Source organism: Chamaea fasciata, unplaced genomic scaffold (assembly GCF_029207755.1).
Source record: "Chamaea fasciata isolate MVZ Bird 193981 ecotype frontalis unplaced genomic scaffold, bChaFas1.0.hap1 SCAF_15, whole genome shotgun sequence".
NCBI classification, from domain to species: Eukaryota; Metazoa; Chordata; class Aves; order Passeriformes; family Sylviidae; genus Chamaea; species Chamaea fasciata.
Window position 1 is genome coordinate 10,161,945 of NW_027094100.1, and position 14,093 is coordinate 10,176,037.

Genomic DNA, 14,093 nt, shown 5'->3' on the forward strand with positions numbered 1-14,093 from the left:
GCAGCAGTATTTAAAGCCTTGTCTCCTAGGAAGACCATATTGGTTGTAGTGACTGCACTTAACTACAGCAAGGAGTGAATACTACCGGTTCCTCTGCCTCACATAATCCTTGATCTACTCTTCCTTTCTCTTTTTGGATCCCTGCCTTCACTCTGCTCTTGGCTGGGGAGCCGAACTCTTAGGACTCTTCTACATTCTAACAGTGCAGCCTCAGCAGAGCAGATCTGACTGAGAGGCTGTGGCCACAACAGGGTTGTGGCACATCTCAAGCTCTGCTCTGGCCCTGCTCCTCAGGAACTCATGGGTTCCTCATCTCAGCACAAGTGACTGTGGTGAGGATACTTCTGAAAATGTGTCAGAGCAGACCCAGGAGAGGTGGCTAAGGCACCGCCCGTGGCACAATCTTCAATATTGCATAGTTTTTGTTCAATAAAGGTCAGTGTTTAGGGATTAGGTGTCAAGCAAGAAACACTGGAGCCCAGGCCCCAGTTCTGTTATTGTTGCAGGTCATGCCCTGCTGATATCTGCAGGGTTCTGACAGGGCAACGCTGCTTTAAGCAGTTACCAGGCCTCCACTGTAATTGTGACTGTGATGGTGTCATCACTGCAAGGGTGGTTCAGACTTGAACCTGGACCTGTTATTTAGTGCCCAAATTCTGTGGTGTGTTTAACGCAGGCCATCTGGCTCAGCTGGTTTGCAGCCTAAAGCCTGATTCATGTTTTTGTCAGACAGGTAACCCAGCAGTGCTGCAGTATCACCAAGTGCCTGGATAAGGCAGATGTCCTCCTCCCACAGACCCTCTGGGGAAGGGGGTTGGGATTTTGGCTTGCCACAGTGCTAACAGTCCCCGGCCCAGCTTCCCAAAAGCCTTAGCAGAAAAAACTACCTGTGAGTACTGTGTCCCTCAGACCTGGCAGCTCCAGACAGCTCTACCTGCCCCTGCTTGTGCCAAACTTGCCTCATCTGCCACAGCAGTGACATGCTCACAGCCTGGGCACGTGGTTACTGATGATACCTCCTGCCCCAGTTTCCTGGATAGGTGAGGAGGATGTCCTTGTTTGACTTAAGCTACTTACGCAATTCAAGTGGCAAATCTGTAAATAAAAGCTAAATTCAAGCTGTGCTGATGGCTTATTTATGCTGGTATCATCCTCTGCCCAGGAAAACATGGATGATTTTGTACTGGAAGCACTGACGTACTTGACCCTCAATCTGGGGACAGGGTTTGTGTCCCCTCTCCTGGCTGGGAACTGCTGCTGTCAGGGAGCTGCTGCTCCCTCTCCCTTGCGCTTTTTGTGGCAGGAATGCTCTGAGTGCTGCAGGGATTGTTAACCCCACACACAGCAATCCCCCTGCCTTTCCCCAGAGTGGCAACATCAGCTCGTGCAGGATCTGTTCCAGCTTTTCCCTGTGCATGGTCTGGGTCAAACCACGGCTGACCCAGCTCCAGGACCCAGTCCTGTCCCAGGATGAGCTTCAGCACTGGCTGACGGACCCAGGACCAGGAATATCACAAACCTGAGTCCCTTATCATTTCTGCTCAGAAACCTGGCAGTGAAGCACACAAGGACTGCTGCTTAGGTTTGCCAGACTTGATGGTCTTATTTTAATACAATCATATAGTTCCTACTGCCTTGCACCATGCTGGTTGGCATTGTTTGCCTTGGATGGCAGGAGTGATGCAAACTAAACCTCTCCTAGTGCTTTTCCTTCCCCTTCCCCCTCTCTGCCACTCTTGGCCAGGATCCTCATTTGACAATGTAACCAGTAATAACCAGCAGTAATTTCCTCTGCTGGGGGCTGAAATAATCCCTCTTCTTGTTTCCTGCCCTGTGGAAATGTCCTTTCCAATGTTTCAGCAGCAAGCAGAGTGATGCTGGGACAGTGTGATTGGGTGAGGGACGAGCTGGACCAGGAAAGCTGCAAACAGAGAGGTCCTTGTTCCTGGGCTTGGGGGCTCTTCGGCTGCGATTTCTCACCTGGCTCAGGCTGTCTTCCCACTGCTGTGCTGGCTTTGCTACCCAGTGCTCCTGCAGCCTGGAATCACCCAAGGGCAGCACCCAGGGCTGCTCATCCCAGCGGCTCTCAGAGAAGAAAGGCTCACCCTCTGCAAACACCTGCAGGCAGAGCTGGAGCAGCAACGAGTGGGTGCTCTTCTCCAAGTGCAGCAGTTCCTTCCATCCTGCCTGGTTCACAGCAGCTGATTTCTTGTGGGGCCCTCTGCTCCATACCACAGTAGGAGACCGAGAGTGCAAGGACCTGATTTCCTATAAGCAGCTGCTCTATAGCTGGATCAATGTAAAACAGGGAGCTCTATAGGAATAACAGAGCCAGACACTGAATTCCCTCTAACTTAGGCTGCTTTGCTTTCACAGAGATCAGTCAGAAATGCCCTTAGTGGCCACCTTGGCATTCCCCAGGAGTCCTCTCCATGCCTGGTTGGCTATGAGAGCACTTCACTGGGAGCTGTCACCATGCCTGCCTTGGGAATGGTTTTAGTGCTGTTTTTGCCCTGTATTTCCCAAGACACTGATCCCAGGCCCTTCAAAGTTTGCAGTGCTGAGGAACTGAGCCCCACAGGAATGAAGAAAAGGGAGATGAACGCAGAAAAGTGCATTAGACTCGAATGAAGTGAGAGACTATTGTAGGTTCATTTGAGCAAGAGATGTGCAACTGCCCTTAAGAAATAATTGTTAAGGAGGAAGAGAGAAGGGAATGGGAAGACTTAAAGAACCTGAAGTAATTTAAGATGCTGAAATTAATGACTACTAGCTTCTGCTTTGGTGCTCATCCTAGCACCCTGAAGAACAATCAAGTATCTCAATTTTCTACTTAACTAGTACACTCTCTCCATGCAAATCATGGAAATCTATTGATGTAGCAGCAGCACAAGATGCCCCTTCCATCCACCTCCTTTAGAGAAAAAGACAGGAATGTGTGGGTGCTTCCAAGCTGGGAATGGATCAGATAATTCCTTTGCTGAGCTGAACTCAGCAGGATTGGGGTTTGAGGTACCCACACTGTGCTGTCCACTGCTGCCAGTATCAAGGTTTTGGAGTAAAGAATGGGATATTGAAGGAGATTGTCTGTCTTTGGCACAGGGATAGAACTATGTTTTATTAAGTAATGGTAGTATAGTACAAAAATATGCTTGTATACAATCTGTGAAAAATATGGCACCACTGAAAACAGCCTTTTCTCCTTTTGTATGTCCCTTTCTTTTAATAAAGATATATTGTAAATTCTTCTAACCCTTTTTCTACCAGCACTGGGAAATGAAGCAAAGTCTTTAAATCACAGTCAAGATAAAGGGCAGCCAACAGTGTAATTTGAATTGTCTTGGCTTTGCTTTAAAATGAAAGATCTTCAGAAGAATAAGAAAAAGCTTCCAGAAAAGTCTGGTAAAAACAACGCCAAAAAAAGTTCTCACATTGGAGGATGTGAGAATATTCGGAGTTTGAAATTGTTTGATGATTTTAGGAGCAGTCTCCCAGGCCAGACAAGCATAGGCTTCTAGGACAGGCGAATTAGGGCACCACAAGGGCCATGGAGGGAATGACCTGAGTGTTCCCAGGCAGCTGGTGCTTGGCCAAGGCCAGGGCTGAGCTCTGCAGTTTGCAGCATCCCACATGCTCACTGCTCTGTCCTGGACCCTCTTCAGCACCTCTCTCATTTCCATGGCACTGGAATCCCAGACGGAGCAGGGATTAAAGTGGGAGAAACTTTTCTACCTGATCAAAATATTGTAAGATGGTGGGGTTTTTTTATTCTGGACAATTACATTTATGTGTAAGGAAAAAGAATTTCGGCTCACAAAGCATTACATCTCCAGCAACATCTGGAAATAATATTTGGGATAAAGCTGTCTTTTTCCAAAGAAGCCAAGTGAATTAGGACCCAGTTTTCTCTCTTTACTGCCAGACAACTGCTGTTTTATTCAGAGGTTTTTCTTCTGAGCCTCATTCTTAAGAAGAGATAACAATTATGGAGTTAAATTCAATCAGTATGCCTGGAAGTTACCCTGTAATATCAAACCCTGTGCATTCTTACTAATAAATATAATTGCTGGCACCATTAAAGTAGCCTACTTTCAGGATGAGATAAGTTATCAAAACGAGTTCTTTTGCAATACAGAGACTAAACACAACCTGGTACAGATGGAGAAAAACCTTTGGTTTTGAAAACTACCCAGACTTGCCAGGGGCTCATAGGACAGTCCAAAGTCTTGTCTAGGTGGTGAAACTCTCTGGCAGGACATCCCTGGGACAGTTATCTCAGCACTGGCACACCTCCACCGAGATTTCCAGATTCCCACGTGTTTCCTGCTGGGATGTGAGTGCTGCTCACTCTCACCCTGCAGGCAGCCCTGGGGCTCAAAATGGCCCAAATGGAAACTGGCTGCTTAAGGAAGAGAAAATAACATTGCTTATGGTGGGCATCAAACGTGCCCAGTGCTGGGCAAAGCTGAACTGGAAGCCAAGACAGGCTGGTAAGAGTGTGATTCTTATTTCAGTCCCTAAACTTCCATGGGCTCTCCTGCAGCTCAAGTGCTTCTGTATGGGCAAGAAACAGCCCATCATCAACTTTCTGATGATTTTTAGTCCCTACATGCCTTTCTCCAGCCTTTTTCTGTGCCCAGAAGTGGCACTGGAGCTCTAGTGAAGCAGTAGCTGTGACATAACTACATCTGCACCCAGGAGTTTTAGGATGGACACAGAATTATTCCATGTACAGCTGGAGCAGAATGAAGTGAGGTGGAAATCTCCTCCTCCTCCTTGCCCTACTCCTGCCCTCAGTCTTTGGGTTTGATGTAGGACCAAAACTCAGCTAGGTGGGAAGATGCTGCATGGAGTTTGTTGACCTACAGGCAGGTCCTTCAGGAAGGAAACCTGCAGCCCTGCTGTCCCCTGGGGGGATGGAAGGTGTGTGAACCACGGCCAGATTACCCCACTCCAAAGTGCAAGGTCCAGGCACCGGGACAGGATATTTTTACCCAAATGACAGCAATTTGAGGGCGTTCACCTGCATGAGGAAGGAGCTGTGGTATGTGGGTTGCCAAGCCTCTGCTGTGCTGCTGGGCAGGGAGGGAAATCCCCTGGATTTGCCTTTCATCTCAGACAAGGACACACCGTTTGAAGCAATCGCAAACCGCAGCTGGCACAGCCGGCCCTGGCGCACGCAGGGAGAGTTCAATAATTCAGCAAAAAAACTCAGAGCCAGCAGCAGACTTGGGCTCCAGCCAAGGCTTGGGACGTTGTCCCAGCATCAAATAACGCCTCTGCCTGAGATCTCCCTTCTTGGGAAAACACTGTCTGCCAGGGGAAGGAGAAACCCTCAGCCCACAGGTTTTCTGCTGCTCCAGTGGAGGGAAAGGCTGATGTGCCCGTTCATGCTCCCACTGCATGACCTTGTGACCTCTCCCTGTCTCAGCAGTACAAAGGGACTCAGAAAACTGGGTGGCCTTTGCCAGAACATTTGCCCCGGTCCACACAGTGACCACTGCGGTTTTAATCTTTTTTTTCCTCCCTTTTTTCCTCTTTCTATCTTTGTCCTTTGTTTCTTTCTTTCTTTTTCCTTTTTTTTTTTTCTTTTTTTTTCCTCTTAAATTAAAGTGTGTTTAGTGCTGGTGAAAGGTGCTGAATTGGCAGCCTTGGAGATGGGTGTCCCTCTACCCAGCCCCAGCAAGGCCTGGTGTTTTATCTGGTGCTTCTCCCCCTGGCATCCCCCCTGTACAGGACAGCTGGCAGGTCCCAGGCTCTCCTCTCCTCTCAGCTGCTTCTTTCTGTGCTGGCTGGGACCCCCATGGCTAAGCATGACTTCAACCTCCCATCCCAAGCTTGGGTGCTGCTGACCTGGGCCAGCCTGGACCTGGCAGTGCCCCAGAGCACTTTGCTGTGAGCTATTCCAGCCTCTGCAGGAGGGAGCCTGGCTGCTCCCACGGTAGGCAGCAGATCCAGCTCAGATCAGCTCTGCTCCCATCCTGAGCAGGAGAGGGAGGAGAGTGGATGCCCTCCCATGGGTGCCACTTTTCTCTCTGCCTCCTTTTGATGCCTAACCCAGACCTGACCCCAAGTGCTTCAGTGCAGACTGATTGTCTCTTCCTTCGTGCTCTCTTTCACCTCTCTCCCTAAAGTGCAAACAAACACAACGGAGCCACCCTGGGTGCTGCAGCCAGCTCACACCCAGGGGCCCAGAGGGACAAGTGGGACATCAAGCCCTTGGCTTGCCCAGAGGCCCCAAGCCAGGCTTTCAAGTAACACCCTAAAGGCATTTGACACATTTGTCCCCACCCCAAACACCAATGCCAACCTGTGCTACCACCTGGGCAAAGAGAAACCCCTTTGCTCACCCCTTCCCACCTCCCTCCCCCCTTTCCCCATCCCCACCAAGCTGTGCCAGCCTCCCCCATCTCTGCCAGGCAGAGAGGGGCAAAGCAGCCTGCTCCATCTTCCCATCTGTGTTAAAGGTAAATGCAGCACCAAAATAGATACAAAAATAGAATTTTGGGTCCATCGGCCCAGCTTCACTATTAATATAACTGTTATGAAATGTCAGAAAATAAAAGCTGCTCTCTCTATACACACCTTCCCCCCACCCCCCTTACTGACAGTATTGCCACACGCCCGGTCCTGTCAAAACAAGGCATCAAGATGCCTGTTTTCTCTATATTTTAAATACAATTGCTTCCAACCCCCCATTGTAAACAAACATGGCAGAAAGAGGTTTGGAAAACAAACAAACAAACAACCCCCTCCCCATTTTAAAAATCCTTCATCCTCTCTAGTGTTCTGATTAATATTTCTGCCTCCTGGGACTCAAATCCTGCCAGGTTATTTGAAAGGACAGAAGGTACCTGTGATTTCTGATGAAGGCCCTGATGTCCTTCTTGGTTTCCTTTGGATGCTCTCTGGTGGGGACGACAGAGATAATGTATTTGCTTTCCTCTATGCAAAAGTCACAAAGTGTTTGATCGGCAAACCCGTGACTAAAAAAAGTAAATGTATAAAATAAACAGCAATCCACAGTCTCTTTCTTAAGCTTCCCCATCTATCCAGTTTTCAAAATGCAAAACCTAGAGAAGCACAGAATGATTTTCTGGTGTTTTTCTGGTGTTTTTCCCTTTTTGTTAGGGCTTTTTCTCCCCACGTGCTTGACTGGAATGGCCTTTCTATAGCAAAAGTCAGAAAAAGCGTAATTACAGTAGTTTCTGCACATGGAATCATGAATCATTCCAGTGACTTGAGAATCTAAGCTGTTAATAGGCTAAAAAAAGGATTTTTTTTTGTTGGTCTTTTTTTTGTTTTGTTTTCTTTTTGCATTATAATTAAGCATGAATATATATTACTATATTACACTGCTTGGATTGCTGGAGCAATCCACACCTTCCTATGCTGTAAAACTAACTCCCACCCTGCACTCCCCAGATCAAGAGCTTCTTTTCTCCTCCCTGTGCCAGTTACCCTCAGTTCACATGATTAAAAGTCCCTCCCCAGGCCCCCTCCCCCTTTTTTTTTTTTTTTTTTTTTAAGTAGATATTGCCGCATTCTTAAATTCATGCATTGCTGCATTGCTATTGCACATATATAAAGGATTGCTCGCTCCCCTCCCGGCGGCTCCCCTCCCCTCACTGGTTGTGCACATCCTCTCTGCGGACGATCTTGTAGATGATCCAGTAGAAAATGTTGAAGATGAGGAAGGCCATGGGGAAGCCGATGCGGGAGATCTTGTCGATCTTCTTGGCCCTCTGGATGAAGAGCTTCCTCATCTCCTCGGGGGAACGGGATGGCGGCGGCACCGGGTTGGCCGTGTTGTTGTTGTTGGCTCCCTTGACAGAGATGCCATCCTTGGCCTGCAGGCAGGCTGGCCCCATCCCGTAGGCGGTGAAGTTGAACCTGCCTTCGCCAGCTTCGTCCTCCTGGAACAGATTGAGCATGGGACTCTACTTAAAATGAGATATAGACAGTGCACCCTCGCTATAAGGCTCTCCGCTGGCGGCGTCCTGCACTGCACGGGAAAGGTGCTCCCACCCTGCCCCAGCCTCTGCACCCTTGGGAAAAACCCCCTGCTCTTGGGAGACCAGCCTTATAGAGGGGTGCCAGCTGTGTGATGCACAGACGCAAATCAGGGGATCCAGGCACCCCATGGAGGACTCACTTCCACCCCGTTGAGGTCTTTCACATATTGAAGGGTTTGTGGCACTGCTTTCATTTTTCCAATTGCATCCCCTGTTTTGCTTCTGCCTCTCCCTAACCAGCCCCCTCCCTCCCCCCACCTCCTATCAACACCTTCTTTGTTTTGCCTGTGCAGTTTCAGCTTGCCCAGAAGGAGTGGGCTCCATGTAACTCACGTAGCCAAAGCTGCAGCTGCTTCCTACAGAGTTACATGGATGTGCAGGAGCCAGGAGCTGTCCAGGAAAAGAGCTCTGCAGGCAACGTGCAACCAGCTCTCACTGGCCTGCCCACGGCACCCCACAGCCGTCCCCACCAGCCAACTTTTAGGTGAGGAACTAAGTGCCCTTCTGTGGGTCAATGCTAACACATGGCTGCTTCTGGTAATGCCAATTTTTGAGAAAAAAAATATAATTTGTGTTCTGATCTAAAGGAAAATGGTGTTGCTGGGTTTTGGGTTCTTTTTGTGGTTTTTTTTTGGTAAAAGCTTTTCTGGAACCCCAGAATGATTTAGCCCTATTTTATTGAACACAGGGATGTAATGGCAGGGAAAACTAAGTTTGGCCCAATAATTCAAACAGTGAGTTGCAGAGGCAGTGTCAGAATCCGAAGTCTCTTGACTACAGGTCACCAAGGCTAATTGTAGACCAGTGACACTAATTAATCATTAAAAGAGGCTGATCCATGCTGTGTCCCCCAACACTGACCTAGCAGCCCCCTTCCTTGTAACTGCCTGCCCACTGTGCCCTGCTGCCCCTTCCCCTGTCCTTTGAAGAGTGTCTTTTCTGGATGGCCCCTGCATCCCATGGGCAGCTGTGTGGGATGGAGGAGCAGGGCACAGAGGACACTGCCATATCTGAGCAAAACAAAACTACCCAAATAAAATCTAGTTCTTCCTTTCTGTGATACCCAGAGCTTATGGACCTTCTCATCATGTCTGTAATGCAGGGGTTCAGGTAGAACTGCCTCTGCTCTTTTCCCACTGCACAAACACTGGCACATGTCTGGCTTAACCTAAACCACTCAACCCTTAATTTACTGGATGTTTTAATCTTTTCGTTGCTGAGGGGCCACTGGCTGTGACTTTGCTTTGGCCACTGTGTCTTTGTTTTGATGAGTGCTGTACTGGAGTTAGAGAAGACAATAATGCCTTTTTCAAGGTGCTGTGTCAAAGGGGAAAGGCAAAGACATCACCAGCCACACTGGGAAGTGTTTCTAAGTGTACTCCATGTGTACATCACACTGATGATGGTGTCATGTTGACCAGACTGGTCCATACCACTGTGACTTCTCACTTTTTTCTAGCCTTGTGTGTCATTCCTAAACCAGTCAGTGCTACCCAGACAGGTCAGGACATCAGGACAGAACAATTAGTGCCTTTGGCAGCTGCATTAACCCATTTGCATATTAGCAGTCAGCTTAGTTTTCTGATGAGCCTGAAAACCTTGTTCATTTAGCTTTTGCAAGTGTTTTTGTTTATGCTTTGCTCCAATTAAATATCTGTGAGATTGGGCAGGGACTGTGCTAACAGCCTTGTGTTCAGTGGAACAGCTCTGGCAAATATCTCTTAAACTCGTCTGTATGTTAGTGGCTTTTTTTTCCTTCTTACTGATTTGTCAACAGGCTGATCTGCATACAACAGCACAGATCCAGAGGCAGGATGCCTGAATCCAGATGAAGAGATAAATGCACTATGGAGGCACCCATGTGGGTGCTCTGCCTCTATTCAGCAGGCTGCATCTTCTGAACCAAAGCTTTGTTGATTTTGGGGTGGCAGAGCCATGCTATGGTAAGACAAAATCAATTTGTGCTGAGGGTTTCATCTATTACTTCTTTTCCCTTGCATTTGTCCAACACTTTTCATCCCTGGTCCTGACTGGGTTGAGCACAAATGAACAATTATCTCCTGTTCTACAGATAGGATGACTGAAGCAGAGAGAGACAAAACTAGAAAAATACAGGGATTCCTGCTCCTCAGCCCCCACTTCCTCCTGGGACGGTAGCAGTTCTGCAAACACACACTGTGAACCGCTGCAGGACAGGTTAGACCCTGGGAAAGACTTTTAATGGCTGGGACAGTGAAACAATGGAATGGGGGTGGGTTTCTGGATGGGATGCATCACGGAAAGTAGACAAATACCTATGAGGAATGTTTAAGACTGACCTTGGTGGTCACCTATGGGCTTGCTTGAGATTTTCATCAACAAAATTGTCTTTGTTTTTTCTCTCACTAGCAAATGTACTGAAAATTCCCTAACCCCTTTTCTAATTCTAGAAGTTAAATAGGAACAATTTTTAAGTGCCTTTGGCCTTGTTATCACAGACACCTTTTTGTTTCTTTCTAATGTGTTCTGTGAGGTGAAATCTTTGCTGTGGCATCTCAGCCTAAAAGCTGTTGGAGCTAAGGCTGGGGAACAGTTGGAGCTGCATGCATGCTTGGTTTGGGATTGGGATCAGCCATGGCAGGTAAGCATGGAGCAGGCTAAGGCTAAGAATAAAGCTCTTTCCTTCCAGGAGGAATTTGCAGTCAGTCTGAGAAGCAGATGCTTTTGAACACGGAGATGGCAGAGACAAAAGAGGTGTCACTTACCTCTGGGCTGCTGCAGACTGTCGTGTTGGGGGTGCTGCTCCCAGACAGACACCCCTCACACGCCCCTGCCTGCCTCCCCCCAGCCCTGCCTGCAGCTTCTTGGGAGGAGAACTCACACCAGAACACTGCTGTGTGAAAATTGCCCTGTTGAGAGCTACCCTTTTGGCTGAGACTGCTTGGCTAGCTAGAAAAACCCAGCTTGCTGGGCTCCTGGGATCAGCAGGCTGTTAGAACAGACCCAGCTCATTGAGGCAGCCCTTGTTTTAGGTGTATGAGCCTCCTTAACTTCTGGCCAGATACTGGGGACTTCCCTGGGGGCCAGTGGCTTGGTTCAGTTGACCACGGTGTTCTGCTGGGACAGATTTCAGCTGTGTCCTTCATGCTTTATGTATTACCTTATGATGCCTCCTCTTCCTTCTGAACCTGAGCAGCTCTTTGTGCTGCCGAGACACGAAGTTGACGGCGGCGTATTCCAGAAGGGCAGAGAACACAAACAGCAAGCACACAGCCATCCAGATGTCTATGGCCTTCACATACGACACCTAGGAGCCAGAGAAAGAGACAGAAATGGGGTGGCTTCCTTACCCAAATGCATTTTTACTTGGCATTTTACATGGCTGACATCTCTTCTTGTATACCAGAATATCACTCATTTAACATGAATGTGTTATCAGGTCACTGAAACCCCTCACGGGCTCTTAAGTAGCAATAATTCCACAACTTTTAATTCATTCAGGCCTTGACTGTGACTCTTTATATGCAAGGAAAACGGTAATCCACCATACCAGAAGCCCTTCATAAAGGGAAATTCAGTACTGTTATAAAAGTAGGATGGTCAAGTGACTAAAAAGCTAAAATGTAGAGTGTACATCCATGTGTGGTTGTTGCAGGGGCTTGTAAAGTACAGAGGTCTTGGCTATTCAGAACTGTGGTGAGTGCTGAATCCTAGGGGAAGTTTTGCCTCTAGTCACAGAGAATTTAAAATTTTTTCAGGACAGGACTGGAATTTGTTCAGTTTGCCCTTAGACTGGAATTGTGCAAAGGCAGCAGGAGGATCTGTGTAGGGTTTAGGTGCTGTCCCCAAAAGGAGCATGATTTCCCTAGTGAAGACAAGGGTGTTCCCTACCTTGGGCAGTGATGCTCGGGAGCCAGAGCTCTGTGTGGTCATGGTGAGCACAGTGGTGATTCCTAGGCCCACTCGAGCAGGTGCAGCATCCATATTGATCCAGAAGGAGATCCAGGACAGGATGACAATGAGAAGGCTGGGGATGTACATCTGGATCAAGTAATAGCCCATCTGCCTCTCCAGGTGGAAACGAGCTTCTATACAGGTGAACTTGCCTGGGGAGGATGGGAGAGACATGGAAGGTTATTGGTAAGGCGCAATGAGCCTCCTGTTTTCAGCCAGTGTCTGGGGATTTTCCTTGCATTGCCTAAACCAGAGTCTTGTTAGGGGAAGAAATGAACAGCTGTTGTCCTGGACATGTAGTGGTAGGACAAAGGGGAATGGCTTCAAATGGAAAGAGAAATGGTTTAAATTAGATATTAGGAAGAAATTCTTCCCTCTCGGGAGGCTGTGGCACAGGTCACCCAGAGAAGCTGTGGCTGTCCCATCCCTGGAAGTGTTCATGGATATGGCTTGGAGCAACCTGGTTCAGTGAAAAGTGTCCCTGTCCATCGCAGGGGGTTGGAGCAATATGGTCTTTAAGGTCCCTTCCAACCCAAACCATTCTAGGATTCTGTGAACATTCACATAGCAAGGAAAGCCCTTTGGCAGTGTGTCACTTAAATTTCAAAGACAAAAGAAGGTTCTAGGAGAGAAGATCCTAACCAAGCACCCATGAATTGATGCAGTTGTTACCGGGGGCAAGAGGGTTTTGCACATTTATGTCCATTAGCTTTTCATTTGCTATATATGTTTCTACATGTCTGTTATCTCTGGAAGTGTAGGACAAGGCCAGAGTGCCATCAGACAGAGCAAGAGACTCTGGCAAATGCACAATGTTGAATTCCTCTCTACTGAACCCCTCAGTTAAGGGTTAACACCACTGACCTGTGTTGTAGTGCTTCGTGCAGTATCTCAAGTCTTTTTCTTCTTTGAGGATAAACTGAGGCAATGTGAGCCCGTCAGCAACTTGCACTGCTCCTTTTTCTTGCCACTCAAATATGAGGTCATTCATTGTGTAGCCAACTGTTGAGAGGAAGGGACAAATGTCATGTGAATCACATTAAATACTGGTGTGGAAAGGGACAGTGTTGCAGGAGAGAGCTTGGAGGCAGGGGTGCATCCTGGCCTTCCTTGACAGGGCTGCCATGAATGGGATTTGGGTTGAGGCAAAACTGTTTGTTCATGTGTTGAGAGCCGGGCCAACGACCTCCACTGGAGCTGGAATGGATTTTCTGCAACAAATAACATTTTTTTTCTTGAATTTGGCTTGCTGAACTGTTTTCTACTATTTCCAACTTGACCTCTTTCTCTGGAAGAAGCTCATCATCTTTCCCTCCTTTGGGATAAGCAACACGTACAAGTGGCAGATGTTCATCCAGAGAGAAAAAATCCCACTTGCCGCTGAAAGCACTTTCACTTCTCTCCTGCAAAGTGAAAGGCCACTGTAAACATAAGCAAGCCAGGGCTCCTCTCATGGGACCTTTTGAGGTTTGGCTTCTCTAGCAAATGTCACATGCTCTGAATGAATGGAAAATCCTAAGCAAGAGGTTCTCCAGCAAACCTCCAGTGAGGGCTGGGCTGGGAATGGGTTGCAGCTGGGAAAGGAGATTTCAGGGGAGAGCAGCAGGGAAAAGAGATTGTCTCCTCTCCAAAATGGGGATGCACACAGGACTCACAGCTTTCTAACTGCATGATGCAGGTCTGTACGTCCATGGGGAAGTTCTTCAGGTCCATGGGGCAGGCCAGAGTCAGCGTGATCCTGGGGAGAGAAGAGAGCACAGGGAATGCCAAACAGTGGGCACTACTGGGGGCTGAGCCCCTCAGACACACCGAGCTGCTCACCCATCACTTCCCTGCCTGTGCTCTCACTCTGGTGCTGGAGAGCAGCAGAAATACTGAACATCTGGGTCTGTGACACCATTCCCAGCAGGCCCTGCTGCAGATGGTAATTCATTACAATGCTGTTTGAGACTCTGTGTAACAAAGAGTTCCCTCAGCAAACAGTTCTGCTGCCTCAGATTTCCTGTCTGCCTCAGGTTCACAGCAGGCTGGATCAGCAGAAAGCCCAAGCCCACCCTCTGGAACCCCCAGATGCATTTCTAGAGACTGGCACTGTCCGTAAATCTTTGAATAGAACATTTCTGTGTTGTAAAAAAAAAAAACACC

The 14,093-nt window shown here is 48.1% G+C and overlaps 1 protein-coding gene across 1 annotated transcript in view; it reads right to left on the reverse strand.

Moving 5' to 3' along the window:
- Window positions 1-7,526: 7,526 nt before the first annotated feature.
- GLRA1 (glycine receptor alpha 1) overlaps window positions 7,527-14,093 on the reverse strand; it is a 37,257-nt gene continuing 30,690 nt past the window's right edge. The window contains exons 5-9 of the mRNA XM_066196976.1: window positions 13,604-13,686; window positions 12,813-12,950; window positions 11,886-12,100; window positions 11,155-11,301; window positions 7,527-7,916 (exon numbers count right to left, since the gene is read on the reverse strand). Coding sequence (XP_066053073.1) covers window positions 7,626-7,916; window positions 11,155-11,301; window positions 11,886-12,100; window positions 12,813-12,950; window positions 13,604-13,686 — 874 coding nt within the window. The 3' untranslated portion in view covers window positions 7,527-7,625. The remainder of the gene's footprint in view (window positions 7,917-11,154; window positions 11,302-11,885; window positions 12,101-12,812; window positions 12,951-13,603; window positions 13,687-14,093) is intronic.